The sequence below is a fragment of the Ciconia boyciana genome, chromosome 1, assembly GCF_034638445.1.
Source record: "Ciconia boyciana chromosome 1, ASM3463844v1, whole genome shotgun sequence".
NCBI classification, from domain to species: Eukaryota; Metazoa; Chordata; class Aves; order Ciconiiformes; family Ciconiidae; genus Ciconia; species Ciconia boyciana.
The window spans coordinates 136,805,516-136,826,219 of NC_132934.1; the positions used below are offsets into that span (position 1 = coordinate 136,805,516).

A 20,704-nucleotide genomic window follows, 5' to 3' on the forward strand; every position below is an offset into this window, starting at 1 on the left:
GGTTAACACTCAACCTTCATTTTGTAAGGTCTGTCACAGGAATACAGGAAATCTGAGACATACTGTAGAAAATGTGAATGAGCAGGGAAAGAAGAGACAGCCACTTAAAGAAACTAATCTCACAGTCCCTAGAAATCCCAACTGCTTCTTTTCACGGCCAAGAACATAAAGGCTCTCTCCAAATTCTAACCACAAAAGAGACCCTCTCTACATTAAGTCTATATTGAGGACTTGATAACAACAAAATAAGAAAGCCCTACAAATGCCTGCTAGAGCTGCCCCAGGCCAAGCAGTCTTTCTTCAGCCATCAAATCTGGAATGATGGCTAGCAGGTTACGGTCAATTCAAGTGTCTCTTCCTAGGAAAGAAACATTAAAAATTAAATACTCGAGCTTCTTCTGAAGGCACCTGTTCAGGATTCTCACTTTTGGAGAATGGAGGCAGCAGTGACTGTTAAGAACAGAAGAATGTCATACATGGAAACAGGAGATACAGAGAGGAAAGGGAAGTCATTTTTAATGCAGCTTAATTTTCCCAAGTTATTAATTTACTTAAAAGAGATCTTAAAAAAAAACAAAAAAAAACCAAAAAAACCAAACCACAAAGGAAAAGAGTAAAGTTCTGCTACTCATCTCCTTCCCACATGCAAAGGAGACTGGAGATTCCTATTCTGAAAGCAGTTGTACAGGCACATGAACAAGCTCTTCAGAGAAAAAAAAAAGTTAGCATTACAGCTTGTTAATGAATGAAGTGACAATGTACAACTGCCTTGATTTAAATTCTCAGACAGCAGAAACTACTGAGCTTTAATCAGCAAAAGCTCGTCAGTCAGGTTGCAGATGTGAAAAACAGAGACACGCTAAAAGAGACGTAGCTTTGCTCAAGGAATTAGTGACCTTTTTTATTAAGGGTTTTTGTGTGCATCAAATATAACCTCAATAGCTTTTGACGATCAAGCATATGCAAAAGGCCTGTTCTGATATGGGAAAGACGAGAGATTATCACAACTTTGGACAGGAATTTGTGATGAGCTTGTAATTTTACCTTTTTCTTGAAAAATTATTTCGAGTCATTGAAACATGAAGTTTACCCCTCTAAAGACCCAACATCATCTTCTGAAATGAAGTTTGTTCTCAAATTAGTCTACAACGTCAGCAGGAGTTCTTGTTAAGCCTTATCAGGATCACATTTATATGGACAGCACAGAAGCCTACTAGAGGAATCAAACCTGTCAAATCCCAAAAGAGGCCATGACAGCAAACTGCTAAAAATACGTTCACATTCAGGTAATTCATATGAGGGTGAGGATCTCCAATAGGATTGTTGTAAATAAGACATGCCAAGTGATAGTCAGTTAATCGGCCACTGTAGTACCTTCACACTCCCATTTGCAACACAGTACAGGCATTATTCTTATTCAAAAAAGTATACAGTCTAAATTTTTAAATTATCAATATAGTCCAAAGTTATGGGACACCAGGAGAAGTCAGATATAACTTGGACATATGCATCCATTCCTCACATGTTTAAAAAATAAGATTTTTTCATAGATACTTATACATAGGCAAGCCAGTCAGTTGTTGTTTAACTCTGATTTACTTTTAGGAACAGATTTTACTTTTTTAGGAAACTTTTAGAAAACACGTTTTCTGAAATTAGTGATTAACAGAATATTTATTTATTAGCAATGAATCTTTCATTCAGCTGTCTGAACATGGTCTACTGTGTAAGGAAATACAATCAAAGACAAGGTCTACACTGACACAGTAGAGTTCAAGCGCTCCAGAACTTCCAACTCTCTTGAAATATGAGGATCCACAACACACTTTGCTTTAAGTAACAGCACGCAATGCTTTCAAAAGTTCATCAGAACACTGACACATGAAAAGTAGAAAAGCAGAGGAGAAAGGGAAAAGCAGAAGTTTACTGTTAAATCTAGAGCTACATCTAAGGAGGTATCTACAGCAGCCTGAAAACCAGCAAGGTAAATCAGTTTGACCTGAGCCCAGGAACATCTAAACTTTGTATGACTTGTATCTGTCAGGTGTGCCTTAGCGGTGACAGCGCACACCACATGAACCACCTTCTATCTTCGAAGCCACACACCGTAACAAAGCAATACTTACACTGGTTGAAGCAGCACAAACTGAAAGTGCTGAGAAGCAGTTCTAAACAGTGTTTTAATCACAGAGGAACTAATATACCTAAACAGCAGAATTTGAGCTAAGTTTCAGTGATGGATATTTATCAATTTGCTATATCTGCATTAAACTAACATGCGCTTAGGATGCCTCACATTCTCACTCTCCAGGCTTTTTAGTCCTTTGGCTAGCACTTTTCCATGGCAGTGGATTTTTTAGGCCCTGGAGCTAGTGCTACCATTACTGTTTCTCCCCAACAGAGGGAATCTTGGGAATAACCTTTCATCCTTGCTCAACTACACTAGTGAAATGACTTTACAAAACACTTTGTAAATCAATCAAGTTTTATTTTGTCATAGGACAAGACAAAAAACATCGCATTCATCTGAAGTTTCCAATGCATTTGAGGTTTAAGTATTTCACTGCACATAACTTTGCACTGTAAGGAAGCACAAATTTAACAGAGGTGGAAACGTCAAATCACATTTGCCAAAGGTGTTTGGATTTGGGAGGAGGGGTGTTTGGTTTTTAAAACTAAGTTCCTCTTGAGGCATGATACTGGAGAATGGAAATCCTTATCCGTCTTTAGAAAAGTTCTCACTTCTAAAATTAATAGCTTACTTGAATTGTAAAAGCAGCTATCGCCATTAACAATTACATAAATGTTTCTTTAAAAAGCAGGTTAAAAATGTTGCTTTGTAAACAATGTTACCTGATTTTCTGGCCATGACTGGATGGTGAGGAAGAAACAGACTCAGAAGATGAAATAGGCTTTGAAATAGGAGAAAGCACCTGGTCAACACTCTGCTGTGAAGAGGCAAGGTACGAGCCACTGACATCTGCAGATAAAAATCCCACAATTTGTATTAGTCAGTTATTTGTCCTATCACTTCTCAGACAAGGCTGGTTTTTACAACACATGCATAATTAGACTGTGCAGGCACCACCACTATAGGGCAACTAGCATCCAAATCTACCAGGATTAACATGAATTTTCTTGTCCTGGTTATTTCTTTTTTTTTTTTTTTAACCCCCTCCTGTATGGCAATTCTCCTCTGCAAGCCTTCACCATCATAAACTTACTCCTCACAAAGCCTATGATTATCATCACTCCATAATACATCCACGTTCCCCACAAACTGCATCCCCTCTGCCAAATACCAAATAATTTCTCCCATGCTGGGCATTAGAGAAAGCAGAAAGGGACCCAGATTTCAAGCTAGGGATGTGCTTACTAGCCAGCAAAAGATAACGCTTGAGGTCTCCCAAAGGCCATTCTTCATTAGGAAAGTTAACCTGGAGTTTTCATTTTCTACAGATAGTTAAAATGGGTGATGAAGCAAAGAAGAAAATCTTTGAAGATTTTATGCTCTTATCAACAGCTGTAAAGTTAGCCGGGAAGGAAAACAGACAGACAGTATGACTAGAGAAACCTTGAGTTTCCTAGGAAACCAAGGTAAAAAACAAACCCCCTGCATTAAAAAGGCTTTTAATCAAACTTGTAAAGTCCAGCACTTTGCTTAAATTTTGCTTTGCAATCTTAATTTTCCTTTCCTCTGCATCTGCACAGGTCTTTCATTACTAGACTATTTGGTATTCACTCGATAAGCAGGTACCGTTTTTCTTCTCTTTATTGACCAAATAACATTTACTATAGTCAGTGCTAATTTGGCTCAAGAGATAGAGGAAAAGCCATTATTAACACTCCCATACCTGACGTTCTTTCAGGTAGTTGTATAGAAGTGCACCCCGTTCATGGTGCACATCATACTGCAGAAGTCAGGATGCTTCAGACCGAGGTTGCCCATAGATTTTTATCTCCAGACAGTCCCTATGCCCATGCAACACAGATGAACATCACCTAAGGAAGCTGAGCACTAACAGAACAGGACCCAGCAGTTACATCGTACTCATGTATCGGCAATACCTGTTCCTGGTGGGAACCCTCAGCCCACCCACATCCAATCTTTTATAAAGAGACCTGTCAAATTTTCACATGCAGAACAAATGGACCAGGAGAGCACGCAGTACTCACCACATGCACCTCCTTGGCATAACACATACTGCAGGGTAGGACACAGGTAGCACACCAGACATCTCAAGTGGTAATTTACTACAACCTACTACTATTTAGAAATTATCTAGGATTGAACTTCCTGATTTTCTACTGAAAGACAAATAGCTGAGGTCTTTGGCTCACAGTATGCTGTCTGCAAGACTCACCAACCTTGCTCTTTCTCATCAGAAGGTATGGAGTTTGGTCAAGTAATGATCAAGGTGAAAAGTACTGATCAAGTAACAGGACACATAGGTCAGATGACCAAAATCCAATTTTTTTTTTCTCAGTAACTATTTCTCAATCTGTGTTTCTGTCCAGAGATTTTCTGTAACACTTCTGATTTTTCAGTCAGGTAATACCCTCCTTTGTTATTCAACTCTTATGCCTCTCCAGAACAAGTCAGTCTTGTGCATTAAGCACAGAACAGATCCAGTGGAAAAAAATAGATCAGCCGTCACGTAACAAGCCTCTGACAGGTACAAAGATGGGAATGATTGTTAAGGTTATGCACACAACTTAAATACTAACCTTTATTGGGTTTGCATGGCAAGGTTTTGGTAGCGGGAGGGCTGCAGGGGTGGCTTCTGTGAGAAACTGCTAGAAGCTTCCCCCATGTCCGATAGAGCCAAAGCCAGCCAGCTCCAAGATGGACCCACTGCTGGCCAAGGCCGAGCCCATCAGCGACAGTGGTAGCACCTCTGGGATAACAGATTTGAGAAGGGGGAAAAAAAAATGCACAACTGCAGCCAGAGAGAGGAGTGAGGATATGTGAGAGAAACAGCCCTGCAGACACCAAGGTCAGTGAAGAAGGAGAAGCAGGAGGTGCTCCAGGTGCCAGAGCAGAGATTCCCCTGCAGCCCGTGGTGAAGACCATGGTGAGGCAGGCTGTCCCCCTGCAGCCCATGGAGGTTAACGGTGGAGCAGATATCCACCTGCAGCCCGTGGAGGACCCCATACCAGAGCAGGTGGATGCCTGAAGGAGGCTGTGACCCCATGGGAAGCCCACACTGGAGCAGGCTCCTGGCAGGACCTGTGGCCCCGTGGAGAGAGGAGCCCACACTGGAGCAGGTTTGCCGGCAGGACTTGTGACCCTGTGGGGGACCCACGCTGGAGCAGTCTGTTCCTGAAGGACTGCACCCTGTGGAAGGGACCCACGCTGGAGCAGTTCGTGAAGAACTGTAGCCTGTGGGAAGGGCTCACGTTGGAGAAGTTTGTGGAGGACTGTCTCCCATGGGAGGGACTCCACACTGGAGCAGGGGAAGAGCATAAGGAGTCCTCCCCCTGAGGAGGAAGGAGCAACAGAGACAAAGCGTGATGAACTGACCGCAACCCCCATTCCCCGTTCCCCTGCACTTGCTGGGGGGGAGGAGGTAGAGAAATCAGGAGTGAAGTTGAACCTGGGAAGAAGGGAGGGGTGGGGGGAAGGTATTTTAAGATTTAGTTTTTGTTTTCTCATTGCCTTACTCTGATTTGATTGGTAATAAATTAAACTAATTTCCCCAAGTTGAGTCTGTTTTGCCCGTGACAGTAATTGGCGAGTGATCTCTCCCTGTTCTTATCCTGACCCACGAGCCTTTCATTATATGTTCTCTCCCCTGTCCAGCTGAGGAGGGGGAGCGACAGAGCGGCTTTGGTGAATACCTGATGTCCAGCCAGGGTCAACCCACCACACCTAATTTTACAACAAAACCCTACTTTTCTGAAAGATTTTTCGTGTGTACAGTATTAAACAAATAGTCTGTAAGTAGTTTATACACAAGCTGAGAGAGAAAAGTTAAAACATAAAAGATCGCTTTTGAAGTTAAAGTTTTCAAATATGTTTTCAGTAACAGAGCGTGATATTCTACATGCAGAAACACAGAGACAGCCACAATAGATCAGTCTGTTTGTAGCATGTTTCTAGCAGCGCCCATTACTAAACAAAACTAAACTAAAATTCAAAAAGGAGAATACTTATACCTTACTTTTGGCAACATCCACCCTGACCTTTCCTCAATCAATACTTGGGCCATCCTGACAGGGAAGTTTTATTCCTGCATCTATACTTGTTGCCACAGAAGCAATAAATTCCACAACTTACTCATTATATGAAAAAAGTACTTCCTTCTCTTTCCTTTCAATTTCACAGAATTCTGGGGTCTGTGAAGCAGGGACTAATTGATCCCTTTTCACCTTTTCCACATCACTCATTGCTCTCCAAACTTCCCACAGCCCACCTCAGCCAACTCTTTTCCAAACTAAGCTGCCCTTCTTATATTTAACCTTCCTTCATGCAGAAGCTGATCATTATCTTTTTTTTTGTTACTATCTCTTTTTTTCATCCTATTAAATCCACTTTGAGCTAGGGTGACAAGAATTGCATGACTCAAGAAGCAGATGTACTGCAGATTTGAAACAACATTTTTTTTTAAATTTTCAAATCTTTTCTATTTTGCTTGCTTTTTTAAGTACTGCCCCTTTAAAAAAAAAATCTACCAAGTAATTATTAGATACTGTGAAATTAATACCAAATTACAATTTTCCAATCATTACCAAACACTAATCCCCTCCCCCTCACAACTGTTCAGGAATATTTGATAAAGATGTCACAGCAAAAAGAACAAACAAAAGCAAATCTGGACCTTTCAGACTGGAAAACAATTTAAGAGAAGCCAGACAAAGCAGTCTTCTGCTGCAAACGTTAACTACAATAGCTAAATGAGAAGATACGAATACAGAAGTAGGGTTATTAAAACTAGGAAATTACAGTTAATGTTGCAAAGTAGCTATGCTTAATAGCAACTTTTGAATTAAACTCTGCATATCAAAGTTACACCTGTAGTGAATTATATGGCATAGTCTTCTCTTTAAAGCTACCTGCACTAAGCACAGTATGTTTAGCCTCCCTCAGTGTACTTCTCCAGTACTTGTTTCCATGAAGTAGCAATACTCCAAGCAGCTAGCATATTTTGTCTCTGACTTCTCCTGCCTCTTAGCAGATAACAAACGAGCGAAAGACTTTCTCTTCCCATAGCGCAAGAGGAACACTAAGTAAAACCCCAATACCACACCACGTTAACAATCTTGACTTACCATCTGAAACTTTCTTTTTACTAAGGTCTCTTTCCAATTTGGAAACGGGAGTAGAAGAAAGGCGTCTTGAAGAAGACGCTCCTCTGTGTGGTGGCGTTAAGGGATTTTTAAAGACATCAACCTGCCCAGTTCTTTTGATGTATTTTTCACCTCTTGGACTGCTCGAGGGGGAATGCTGGGAGCTGGGATTATCCTCTAGAAGTTCATGCTGGGTAGTCAAGGGGGGTCTACTAATAGCACACTGTAGAAGTAAAGGGGACTGTATCTTTCTCGGTGTTCTACTTGCAGATGCACTCTGCATGACTCTGTGTTGGTAGTTCCTGTAGGCTTCTTCCAAATACTCTGCTTCTTTTTCTAGTTCTTTTATTCTAGCGCGGGTTTGTGCTACACACTCCAGGTCAGAATCCGGAGAAGCACTGCGAGGCTGTAACTGCTGACAATAGCCAACTCTTGGCACGGCATTTACCTTCATCACATCGGTCATAACCTGATTCTTCAGGAATGCGCTATCCACATAAATATCATGAGGTACAATTCTGTCACCAGTGAAGTCAAGGACAGAGCGATCGACAAGCGAAGGCTTTGGATTCCGATACACTTCATTTTCCAGAGCTAAACGATAGCAAGAGAAAGCGAATGACAGTAAAGGGTGAGAGAGGGAGACCCATAATGAAACAGAAACAGTAAAACATGGCATTTAAATTCCAATTTGATCAAAATTATTTTAACATGGAATTGGCTTAAATTTTGAGAATTTAAGGGGTTGATTTAAATGCATTTTTAATGTAGCTGCATAGCTGCAAATTATCACTGATATTTTTTAACATATAATCCTTCCATGTAAAACTACCTGAAGTATGCACTCTACAATATTATTTCTTACATTATGTTTAATTAATTAATTAAAATTTAACACATCACCACTTTGGACACATTATATCCAATCATGCTGTTAAAGGGTGAGGGACACAGGGCAGGCCACAAGTCTTAACGGTTTCCTTCTATTTAGATCAAAAAAGAAATTTGGAGAAAAACAACATACCACACAGATAATGTAGGTTTTTTTAAAAAAAGTACTTATCCAAAATTGTCAGTTAAATTGAATGTTTCAGGGCTGTCTGCTTCCTGGCTGGCACTTGTATGCTTCAGCAAGCCCAAAAGACCAATCTATAGGGCTGTATCTTTCTCAGCAAAATGACAACCTTGTTTTTATTCTACATAAATGGCTCTTCAATGACATCCTTAACTCTGATGCAAAATAAAAGTCCATGCAGTAATTTCAGTCATTTAATTAAAATACATATTTGCTATTTGACGCTAATAAATTTCCAATTCCAAATGGTACCGATACTTGTACCACATATGACAATGTACATATCAGTCTAGTGAGTGATATAAAGTATTGCATATACTCAGCTATGGTGCAACACATGCTGTATATATAATGAATAATCATTGCAGAATTCAGTCCCAAAACTTCTATTTATCATACTTGATATTAGCAACATGACAGACAGGCATCTTTAGAACTACGTTTCTTCAGCAGACTGAATTGCTTTACGCAAGTGCCTCCCTCTTTCTAATGCTCATACGAGGTGCATAAGTTACTGGCCTTGACAACAACTGTTTAAAAGTTAGATTTAAATTTGTGAGGTACGCAATAAAATTTCAAATCGATTATTCTTATTATGAACATTCAAGAATCAAAATGCATTAAAACGCAACTTGCCTCCTGGAAAACTGTGATTATGTTATCACCAAACATTAATGTCTTCATACTGAGGAAAAACAGACAATAAAAACATGCAAGTATTCAGGGAGGAACATTTTCCCTTCCTCCTATATGTCTGTTTTCTGAAAGGAAGGGAAGTTGTAATCAGTCTGCTTTTTAAATTGGGCTTTTAAATAGATTTTGATTTTAGACTTGAAAATCTACTCACTGGTGGTATATTAGTTCTTATGCAACTGCAGCTTTTTCAAGCTTCTGGAAATTCTTGCACTGGTTGGGTAAGTGAACTTCATAAAGGACTGCTCTGGTGTAAGATACAAACCTGCCTGTGTTTGTTTCACTTGCAGTTTCAGTTCTTCAACCTGCACATTTAACTTCCTGACAGTAGCTTCGGAGTCCAACAGTTGGGTCTTTAACTGGGCACAATGCTCAACCTATAGGAGATCGACAGAAAAGCAAAAACCAGCATAATTCAAACAAAAAGAAGAATCTCAACTGGCTGAATACTTGTTTCTAAATGTTTTTCAGGTTCAGTCGAACCATATATACATAGTATCCTACTGAAAATCAGTGCTGACAACTTACTGACTTGGAAAGATTTACCATGGTTATGTTGGGGTTTTTTTTGGGGCGGTCAGTTTTTGGTGTTGTTTTGTTTTGTTTTCTTTAGAGTTGATTACATAAAAAGAAGCAGAATACAAACAATCCCCATAACTACATGCTAAACAGCCTGCACAGGTACATAGACAAACGTGAATAAGATGACAGGATGAAGAAAGGATTCAAATTATTTAGAAAGAATAAATTACCTCACTTTGTAGCTGCTTTTCCAAAATCTGCCTATGACTTTCAAATTCATCCAGCGCCAGCTTCCTAGAATGTTCCACTCTCCTCAGCTCCACTTGGCAGGCCAGGTGCTCCGCCGAGGGCTGGGACAGCTCTACCCAGAAAGAGAAATACTAGACACTCAGCTGTAGAATAATGAGCATGCACTTTTCTACATGATACCCCTTCAAAATCTAAAGCTGATTTGTTTTTAGGAACATAACAAGGCGTTGTTTGAATAAAGTACTTAGGGATTTTTTTTCTTGCTTTCACAAAGGACCGAAATTTTTGTTGGTGTAGGCATTGAAGAACTAGATCCAGACTGTCCTGTTCTGGAAGAAAAATACATATGTCTACCTTACATAACTGGGGGTACATCTCTACTCTCCCATAATCTCAAATGCACATTAAAAATGCTTGGTATTTTATAATTATAGTCAGGCAAATGCTTAAAAATAATAATGCAATGTTCTTTTACCATTATTAACCATACTAATGCTATGGTTAGAAATATTGCACTGCTTTTTTCAAAGGGTGAAAGGGATATTCTTTGTATTATTATAGCTACCACTTAATTCAGGATTTCTACTATACAGACATATTAAAGAAAATAAACTTATAATATCAAGGACTGTTTCATTTTACACAAACATTAGTTGGGGATTAATGCAAACTACTAGTAAACATAATACAAAGAATGTATTTTAATGAAAATTTATTTCTAAAGAAATACTTGTACGGAAATGTAAACAAGAAAATTACTAAATCATTCACACTGACTGTCTCGAAGATGCTGGTTCTCACTGCGAGTCTCATCCAACTGTTGCCTAAGTAGTTTATTCTGCACTTGGAGCTCCAATTTCTCCTCCTTTAGCAAAGGGTAGTCTGATACCTCTTTCAGTTTTTCTGTCAACAACTGATTCTGTTTATTTACCAACAGAACCTGGGCCTTCACTGACTCCAAATCCAGCTGCAGATAAAGAACAGTTTAGAAGCTTATGAACTGCTGTACTACTTAATTTACTACTTAATTATTTTTATTTCACGTTTTCTCTTTTTTTTTTTTAAATGTACCTCAAAAGCACTAATTAGAATACAGCTTCTTTAAATTAATGTTTACAATTACCTCAAGCTCTTTCGTGCGTGATACAGCTTGCTTGAGTTCCTCCTTTTTTGAATTAACAGCGATGGCTTCTTCATGCAAAAACATAGCTTTCTCTGCAGGGAGGATTACAAATGCTGAATTAAAATTAGTAGAGTATTACAGTAAAAAACTGCATCAGCAAAAACCAGTTTAAGCTGCTAAGCCCAACATTCAATTTAATTCAAGACATAAAAATGACTGAATGTCACACACACTCCTTCAAAATTAAGTAAATCACACTGTGTGTATACATACATATGCATACATATACTCCTTTGGAATTAGGTAAATCAAATTCATATGCACATGATATATCACTTCTTTCACATGTCCCTAACTTAAAAGTCTAAATATGTTATCTGTCCCAGCTCTCTTCCTCAAGCTCCAATTAAACATCTTGTGCACAATGAATGTAGAAACTGGCAACCATTCAAGGGTATGGTACCAGCCTGTACCAGAGTTCAATTAGAGAATGAACAAGCTAGTAGGACTTTAGAAGGAGATGGGAAACTGAAAAAGCAAAATTATTTGCAGCCTCTGTATGAAGCAGCAGCTCACAGTTCCCACTGCATTCTGAACAGCAAGGAGCTGCCGACCTGTCACGGGATCCTGCTACATGTTTTCAAAATCTATTTTGATGGCTTTTCTGTCACTTATACCACTGTTACTGAACACTGTGACTGCTTAGTAACAACAGTGTTTTGATACCTGTTAGTAAAAGCTCAAGAGATAAACAGCTACTTTATTAATCTCAGAGAGATGGTTACCTTTATTTTTTTTCTCATCTTCAGTAATTTTATTGGTTCTGGCTATGTATTCTTCTCTTAATTCAAGCTGGTATCTAGAAGTAAAAAGAATTATGTATGCCCAAAGTATGTATGTGCGCACATGTGCATGCATTCGTGTAAATTCCAGTCTTTCCCAGACTAAACTATAACCATGCAATTATTTATTGACAAAATTAGTTATTGCAGAGCCACTGAAACGGTTGGAAAGGGCCCTGCCAATCACCTCATTCAACTACCTGCCCAAAAAGCAAGACTACCGCCAACTCTAGATCACATCAGCTGTGGCCCTTCTTAGCCAACTCTTGAAAACCCCAAAGGATGTATATTCCACCACCTCCCTGGTTGACCTGTGCCAATGCCACACTACCCTCCCAGTAAAAATATTTTTTTCCCCATGTCCAAGCTGAACCTCCCAAGCCACAATTTACGGCCCCTGCCATATGAACTCAGAGGTCACGTCTGATAGTCCCATAACTACCCTGACAGACCTTTACTAGGCCCTCTCCAGTTTCTTCATGACTTTCTTGAATTGGGGAGCCCAAACCTGGGCATGGTATTCCTAGCACAGCCTCCACCAATACCTGAAGGGGATAATAACTTCCCTCAGTCTGTTGGCCACGCTGCTACTAATGTCGCCCATCATGCTGTTTGCCTTATTTGCCAGTGTGCTGCTGGCTCATAGTCAACCTGGCACTCACTGTAACTCCCATGTCCTCTTCAGAAACACAGCTACTCGGCCAATTCCTTCTCCCCATTTATGCTACTTCATGGGGATATTCTGCCCCGAGCGCAGAGCTTTGTGGTTCTCCTCGTTAAAATTCCCAAGATTTATGCTGACACAACCCCCAAGCTTAACAAAGTCTGCCTGAACTGAAACTCTGCCATTTGTTGTGGAAGCCATTTCCCTTAATTAAGCCTCAATGTTCAAAGCTGTCGAGGATGCCCTGTATCAACATCCAGATCACAGATGAAGGTGCTGGACGGTATGGGTCCCAGTACTGGCCCCAAGGGTTCTCTGCTCGCCGTCGGCCACCAGCTAGACACTGAGCACTGCCCACGTACACCACTATTCATAGCCCAGCAGTCATGCAACTTTACCATTCAATTTTACTGGAATCTACAGGAGCTCAGAAAGCTCAGCATTTTGCATGATTGGGACACAGATTATAAACGTTTTCAGATATTGCCATATCCATCCCCCTGCATTTTTGCAAATGGTCCAGACCACTCAGATCCTTCTCCCAATTATGGCATTTAATGTTTACCACAGAAATAACAAAGGATTCCTTTTCTAACAAGCATCATTATTTCCACACAAGAAACAGTAGCTCTTTGCTATTTTTCATCAACGATTTGGGACAAAAGGACATGGATTTTATCTTTCTGAGCATTTGCAGCATGTCTAAAATATTTTGTATGTTGATAAAATAAGCTAAGCAGCAGTTCATCCTTAAAATAATATGCTTCTCCTCATGAACCAAAAGCACTTTACAAGCATTATTTGTAACTAGCTGTTATGGACTAGGTAAAATAAGATACCAAGGTGGGTCAATTAGTTGCATTTCACTGTTCTCTGAAAAAATCTTCAAATCTATTCAATTTCAGCTGAGGCATCTTTCTTATCAAAACCTACTCTTTACATCTTTCCTCTGTAATTTAAATAAAGGCATGCTAACATAGATAATACTTATTGTCCACTGGCTTGCAATAAAAAGTAATGATACATCATTGGTTTAACTACCTAACTGGAAGATCGGTTCATGCCATCAAATACATGAGTAATAACATGCCGAGAGCACCTGCCTGCATTGAAGCATCAAGTAACCCTTCAAGCGACCAAAGCGCTCCAAGAAAGTACAATAGCCAAGTTAGGATATACCCACTGCAACACCTCAAAAGCAGTCACAGATGTCTGTCGCTTTCAAAGAGCATTTCTAAGCAAATTGCTTAAAACCACGTTCAAACAGATGGTAGTCAATAAGAGAGGGCGATCTATAACAGAGAATCCCTCTCCAAAAATGGGGAGGGGCTAAGGTAAGAGCCAATCTGTCTATACAATGGGCTAGTGTGCCTGTCACCCTTTTTCCTAGAAACCTATAACATCTCTTTAATGCTAATTTCCCCTCCATGCCTTTTCTGCATTCATAAAATGGTCAGTTCTTTTAATTGTAGTCAAAGGAAGTCACTGATACTGCTTCACATCCTCTTGTCTAAATACACAACTAATGTCACATCTCTTTCCCAGATAACAACATAGAATTAAAACAACAACAATAATATAAGTTTTGATCAAAAGAGAATTACTTTCTATAGCAAGCTTTTTCTGAACCTGACAGAACATTTTGTCTCACTAGCAAAGAGCTAAGCAATAATGTAAAGAATTCGAGCCGATTAAAACAAAAATGTGAGTGCACATTTTCAAAGTCCTCGCTTTGTTACACTATTCAAAATAAATCCTATAGAATTTATTATTCTGTTTTCATAGCAAGTAGTATGTGTCCTGTTAGAGACAAACGAAAAATTTACTTTAAGAGTTCCGTCTTAAGCCTTTGGTCATACGTCTCCTCTATGTTCTTCACAGCAACCTCCCGACGTCGAAGTGCATCATCAATAGCTTTATTTTTCTCTTCCTGAAGTTTCTGAGTGCTGAAATATCCATAAATATACAGACAATGACCAGTTACAAAGCCAAAACCTTAGTTTTGGGTTCTTTTAAAATAACATTTAGAGACATCAAAGGGTAATGTGCTTGCTTGGAACACAGTAGCAATTTAAAATTATGATCAGAATCTGTCATTGTAATTCATTATGAACAAGGAGATGTGACACAAACTAAATTGTCCTATTTAAAATCCAGTAGCAATCAATTATGCAGCTATCCCGGGTTAACCCTAGCTCAGTTTCCCACACCAGAAAGCCTTCAGAGGAGACAATGCTGAGCATGCTACTCTATCAGCACCCTCTGCTGGCTTGTTAAAAAAAAAACCCCAAAAAACAAACCAACACGTTTTTGTTAGCGGGATACTCATTCTGCTATAAAAAGCAGATGTCAAAGTAATGACATTAAGTAGTATTGAGAATCTGGCCAAAACCAGTTTAGTTATTTTTTTTATTTAACCAAAGAAAACTGATCTTACTAAGGATAAGTTAAAAAAAAAACAAACCAAAACCACCATAGGACTAAAGAAGCAAAATACCATATACATGCCTTATGAGTGTTAGGATTACATACTGCGTTGGTTGGTTGGGGGTTTGGGGTTTTTTTTTTGTTGTTTCTGTTGTTTTTTAATTTAAGCACTTTAAAGCAAACATCTGGTTCCTTGCCTCCAAAGCAATGCTGCACTGTTTTGGTTGGATGGGGAGCAATACAAAAAACCCCAAATTTCGTTTTGTATGGGGTATCCCTGCTAATAGAGACAGTATACGATACTGCTCAAAATGCAAAACATAACTTATGGGATATATAATCTATTTCAACATCATAGAAACAGCAACAACTTGAAACATGCTTTCCAGAAAAAGGACAACAACAACATTTAGCATTGTATATGCCCTTTAGCAACTTACACTTCAAATGCCTCAATTCTTTGTTTCAGTTCCGCCTCTCTGGTCCTTATGACTTCAATATCTTTCAGTAGACTTTGTCTCTGAACGTATACTTCCTTTGCTTCTATCTGAATCACAAAATATTAGCTCTAGTTTTACTTCACACTTTATACAGTATATACCGTTTAACACGTTCAAACTTTCAAGGATCTTCTACAGTACTTGGTCTTACTCCAATAAATATTATTTATATAGTCATAATTCGAAATAATATCCAGAAGTTATTTTTTTTATTCCCCTTCTCCTTTTACTCTGAGTAAAAATGTTTTAGATGGAATCACTACTGGCTACCTGTAAACACTTTTCTTGTAAGAAATGGCAGTGATTAAAACTTACGTAAAAGGAAAAATTGTTTTAAAAAAATTACAGAATAAACACATTCAAACATCTGAATTTTTCTAAAAACCAATAGTTTTGTAGGCTCTTCATAAAAACAAAATTGAAAAAACAAACGCCCCTGATAAAACATAATTTAAAACTGAAACTGAGTCAACCAGCAGTCTTTCAGTTTAACTTATAGAAATCAAACAAATCGTTAAAGGAATCCTCCAAATGATGAACATGCTAATACCAAAAGTCAAATATGTTATTAATAAAAAATAGCTTTTCTTGTTCTTAAGCACACAAGGCATTATTTCTCTCCAAATAAATAAGTGCCTAAGAAGAAAAAAAATATTATTTTGCCCTATGGGTGCTCATATCAAGTTTGTAAGTCACGTGCACTTGATGGTAAAGAAAGACTTAGCTGCTGTTCCCAGTGCAAAAAATAGAGCAGTTTGTCAAGCCGCATTTCCTGGGCATAAAGTTATCTTAGTAAAGGGTTAAATGACCTTCTACCTTTAATGCAAATATACTTCAACTCAGTAGAGCTGCTGGTCTCTGTTAAGAGTCCCCAGGTAAATGAAGCATAGACTTTCCAGTGAGTGCAGAAGCTGACATGAGCAACCAAATATCCATACATAATGCTTGACGGATATGCTGATCTAGTAATCCTTTTTTTTTTTTTTTTTTAATTCCTAAATTATTTTCTTGCCCACAGAAGAAAATTGATAGCATAAAATAGATGGTTTTCTTGTAAGCTTCTAAGGACACAACCATAAAAGAATTTCATAGAGTAGTGATAAAATGTTTAATTTTCAGATTGGAAGGAGGTCAATAGTAGAGACCTGTATAATTGCTTTGTTAACCAACATCATGTGGTCTCAGGGTAGTGGGGGGGGGAACCCAACAACAACAAAAAACCCACCACCACAACAAAAAAACCTCCCACCACACCAGAGCAGAAAGGTGGTTAGCATTTGTGGATGACTACATTATTTGGATACAAACGTCTACTGCAGACAGCAGGGGGCTGGCTAGGCAAACAGCCAACAGAACAGCAAGCAAACTATTCTTCCAAAAACTGAAAGGTAATAGAGATTGGGAGAAATAATTTAGAACTATATACAAATTATTGTGTGCTGCAGTAACTGTTACTACTCTGGCAAAACACCAAGAGTTAACAGCCCAAAGGAGTAATTAATCAACAAAAAACATGTTCAAAGAAACAAAGCAAGATGTTAGTTTATAGTAAAGACAGTGGCTATTAATAATATACAACATAAAGACATACAGAAATGGCACAGCCGTACCATACAGGCTATATATTTCATTTTGTTTAGAGTCCTTCTTAGCAATTGAAAGAACTTATACTACAACTAAAGGCTATGTTCTGGAAACAGAAAAGTGAAAAGTCACATCAACTTTCTGTTAAAAAAATCTCAGCGATCTGAATTCAGCAAAGTTATTAAAACAGATTAAAAAGTATTTATTACATTTAAATCCTTCAATCCTAGCTTGCAGAACAGTTCCTTTTCCAGCCAGCTCTACTTAGATATTTACCCATACTTCATTCTTGTGGTTGCTAAACACGTTCCCTTATTCATAAGAACAAAAGTAAATTCAAAGTTTTCATTAATAAGCCAAGTAAGATCTGAAGGTAAATCTCCCAAAGATAAAAGAACAGTTTAATCAACTCACTGAATCATTTTGTACTAGATTAAGAAAAAATATTTAGAATTTTACCTCCTGTTGTTTTTGAAGCCTCTCAATAGCATTCTTTTCACGAGAAATCAAGGCTTCAGACTTCGCTTGATGTGTCCTCTCTAACTCATGACGTAGCTCAGAGATTTCTTTCTGGGTCTGCACTTTCTCCTCCATTTTAATCTTTGCTATTTCAACTTCTTTAAAATGTTCTAGCTTTTACACAAAGGAGGAAGAGAGGGTTAAGTAGGGACATCTTGAAATCGACAAAGACAATCCCTCCTCAGACAATTCTAAATTTCACTTAGAAATTCCTGTTAGGAAATATATGATAGTTCAATGAAATTAAATTACTGTGATAAAAGTATCTTAGCAGCACATAGTATTTGCATGTCTCACATAGTTTTCATGCATTTATCTGGCGGCATCCCAAAACAGATCTTATACAAAACTAATAGCTTTAGACAGAGGCCTACGAAGAAAACCACAGTGCAGGAGTGACAGTCTGCTTGCAATTAAGGAATGGCCACACTCTTGAATTCCTCCTCTGATACTGCCTCTATTCTTGCCTCTTTCCCAAAGAACCACTTTTGACTGGTGATGCAAGAAGTGGCAGAAGCAGACCCATCCTGAATCACTCAGGAGCAACAGAAATTCATCTGGACACAAAAGAAGTGCTGAACATGTAAAAAAAATGCAGAACATGTAACTCCACATAAAGAGGGTTACAGAAACAGAAGTCCTGACTCACAGACTTCTTAGCACAACTGAAAAAAAGTAAATGCATACAAACAGGAAAGTACGCATCTTGCAATTGCACAGAAGAATCGTAGGCAACACGCCTCCATACAACATGTGGAGTGCAATATATGCAAAACCAGAGTTATAAAGAATTATAATAAAAAATGGAAAGAAAATGGAAAGCAAGCATACAAGAAAAAAAATGAGAAAAAATAAGCAAAAGAATAAAAAGCGAACGATAGAAAAATTGTGAGACTGGAGAAAACAAGGAAGTTAAAGAGAAGGGGGGAAAAGCACAGTGGGAATGTCTGATCAAGGAATTCAGGTCTGTGGGCATAAATTTTGTGAAAAATTAAAAAAATGGCAAGACAGTACAGCATCACTTGTACATACATAAATTGGATGAGAAATGTCATACAGTAATTCATGCCACATTGCTAAGGAATCCATGCAAAGTTAACTGAATTTGGAAGTGATTAGTATCTGGTTAAGATTCCAATCTCCTTTGTTGCAACTGCTTTGCTTAAACTGAGACAAACTTAACAACACACAAATTAACATGTTTTACGTACTAAAAAGTGCCTGTTGGGGAATGAAGACTAAATGAAAAATGAAGGTAAAACACATTGGCAGTTTTAACTCTCCATCCTTCTACTTGTCTAGCTGAATAAATATGACTAAATGGATTTCCTCAAACAGTTTACATGCAGATGACTGCCTTTAAAAGCGTGTCTAAGAATTCTAACTGATTATCAGTCATCATTTTTATATCTATTTTTATATCACATTCATGGGGAAAAAACATATTTAAATGAACTACAGTTAATTTAATTTTTTCTATCCAAATAAACTGCTGATCTTGACAGAAATTTATGGGGAAAAACACCCCATATTTAAAAGAACTGCAGTATATTCTCTCTGCTCCATTTTTCAGACATAAGGATTCTCAACGGATTATGTGACAAAAAAATTCCTAATTTTATTCCCAAAATGAAGGAAAAGTTTCTAAAAAAGTTGTCTTCAATTATAGGAAGAAAAAAAAAACAAACCAGAAATCATTCCTAATACTGTCTGTTACGATTTAGTGTTTCTGTGTAATGTTTTGAAATAGTATGCAAATTCTCATCAATATTAAAAATTAACTCAACTATCTGTCAAGCTACACAGCAGCAACTTCACGCCTCTCAGTTGCTACACATTATATTGAAATTCAAGCTTCAAAATTTTAACTGGGAAGGAAAATGAATAGTATGACTAAGCAGGGTAAACATTTCTCCATAAAACAAAATAATCAAAGAGCAAATAAAATTTACCAAATTAAGAAAATCAAAATAAGAAAAAATTGTGTACAAATTAACATCAGAATAAGAAGCTTAACATTCTGTGCACATTTAACAAAAAAGGGGAATGGAAAATATACACATGCTATATTATCAAATTAACAACTGATATTGGATTAGCTCAGGCTTTTGTGTTTGTTGTAACTCCTTAGTAGATCTCTTCTTCCAATTTACATTAAGTATTAAAAGTTTGTAACGTGCAAAGTCAAAATTAACAAACGTCTCCCTCAAATTCAATGACCAGAGTTATACCTTTTGACACATTTCTGCTTGAAGCTGCTTCTCTATTTCTTTTCTATATTCATGAAGTTTTACTTCTAAAGATTCGTATTTCTGATGCTGGGGATAAGAGTCTGCAAACTGTTCATCAATCAGCTGAAGCTTCTCAGCTATAAAAAGAGCAACATATCCATCATCACGTCAGAACAGTTACGACAGTCATCCTACCAAAGCTCCTGTAGGAACCTGTCTCTCTCTAGGAAGTTCCTTAGTTTACCTAAGTAGCACTGTCATAGAAAGACTTGCGTGGTACAAAAGCAGGGCAGCACAGAAATGCTGTTTATCAACTCTATGCCACTCAACATATACCTAGGAGGAGGCACTTAGCTGTTTAGGCACTATTTGTGGTATTAAACAGTCATTCATCCTCTTTATCATGGATGGACAAGAATTTCCTTCTGCATGCAACTTGTAGGTTTTTTTGTATTACTAATAGCATGCATATTATAATTCAAGAACTCCCAATCTATGCCTAACTTTCACTGAAACACAATCATAGAAAGAGAAGCAAGGCATGCATCTACAATTATGTTTTCCAGAACATATTTTAGCACATAACATTTACAGTCCATCTAAGATGTTACAGCTCTTAGCTAAATGCCTAAGAAAACACTGAGTGATTTCTTTTTTTTTTAAAATCATAACAGGACTTTTGCCTTTTTTTAAGAAAGGTTAGAAAAGCAATGTACTAGTGATAGGTATGACCTTTACTTATTATTACTTCAGGCTGCATTTGAGTAAGTGATGAATGATAACATTCATACACTTTATTAATCCATACCATTTACCAGTATGAAAATATTTGGGGGGACTTGCTTGCAGGGGTTGCACTTACCAAGAGATTCTCTATAAGGAGGCACTGAGGTTGTCTGAGTTTCTGTGTCATGAGTTTCCTTATTTAGATAATGCTCTGTAAGTCCGATTAAAATCTGCATAAGAAAACCTATCAAGATCCAAT

General features: G+C 37.9%; 1 protein-coding gene across 3 annotated transcripts in view; it reads right to left on the bottom strand.

Moving 5' to 3' along the window:
- OFD1 (OFD1 centriole and centriolar satellite protein) overlaps nucleotides 1-20,704 on the bottom strand; it is a 35,316-nt gene that overhangs the window by 9,508 nt on the left and 5,104 nt on the right. For 2 of the 3 annotated variants that reach the window (XM_072849423.1, XM_072849424.1), the window contains exons 6-17: nucleotides 20,582-20,689; nucleotides 19,720-19,856; nucleotides 17,429-17,602; nucleotides 15,326-15,432; nucleotides 14,285-14,404; nucleotides 11,738-11,811; nucleotides 10,953-11,044; nucleotides 10,607-10,796; nucleotides 9,811-9,941; nucleotides 9,324-9,435; nucleotides 7,273-7,884; nucleotides 2,854-2,980 (exon numbers count right to left, since the gene is read on the bottom strand). In XM_072849423.1, the coding sequence (XP_072705524.1) occupies nucleotides 2,854-2,980; nucleotides 7,273-7,884; nucleotides 9,324-9,435; nucleotides 9,811-9,941; nucleotides 10,607-10,796; nucleotides 10,953-11,044; nucleotides 11,738-11,811; nucleotides 14,285-14,404; nucleotides 15,326-15,432; nucleotides 17,429-17,602; nucleotides 19,720-19,856; nucleotides 20,582-20,689 (1,984 nt within the window). The remainder of the gene's footprint in view (nucleotides 1-2,853; nucleotides 2,981-7,272; nucleotides 7,885-9,323; nucleotides 9,436-9,810; nucleotides 9,942-10,606; nucleotides 10,797-10,952; nucleotides 11,045-11,737; nucleotides 11,812-14,284; nucleotides 14,405-15,325; nucleotides 15,433-17,428; nucleotides 17,603-19,719; nucleotides 19,857-20,581; nucleotides 20,690-20,704) is intronic. The other variant, XM_072849425.1, reaches the window with a different exon arrangement.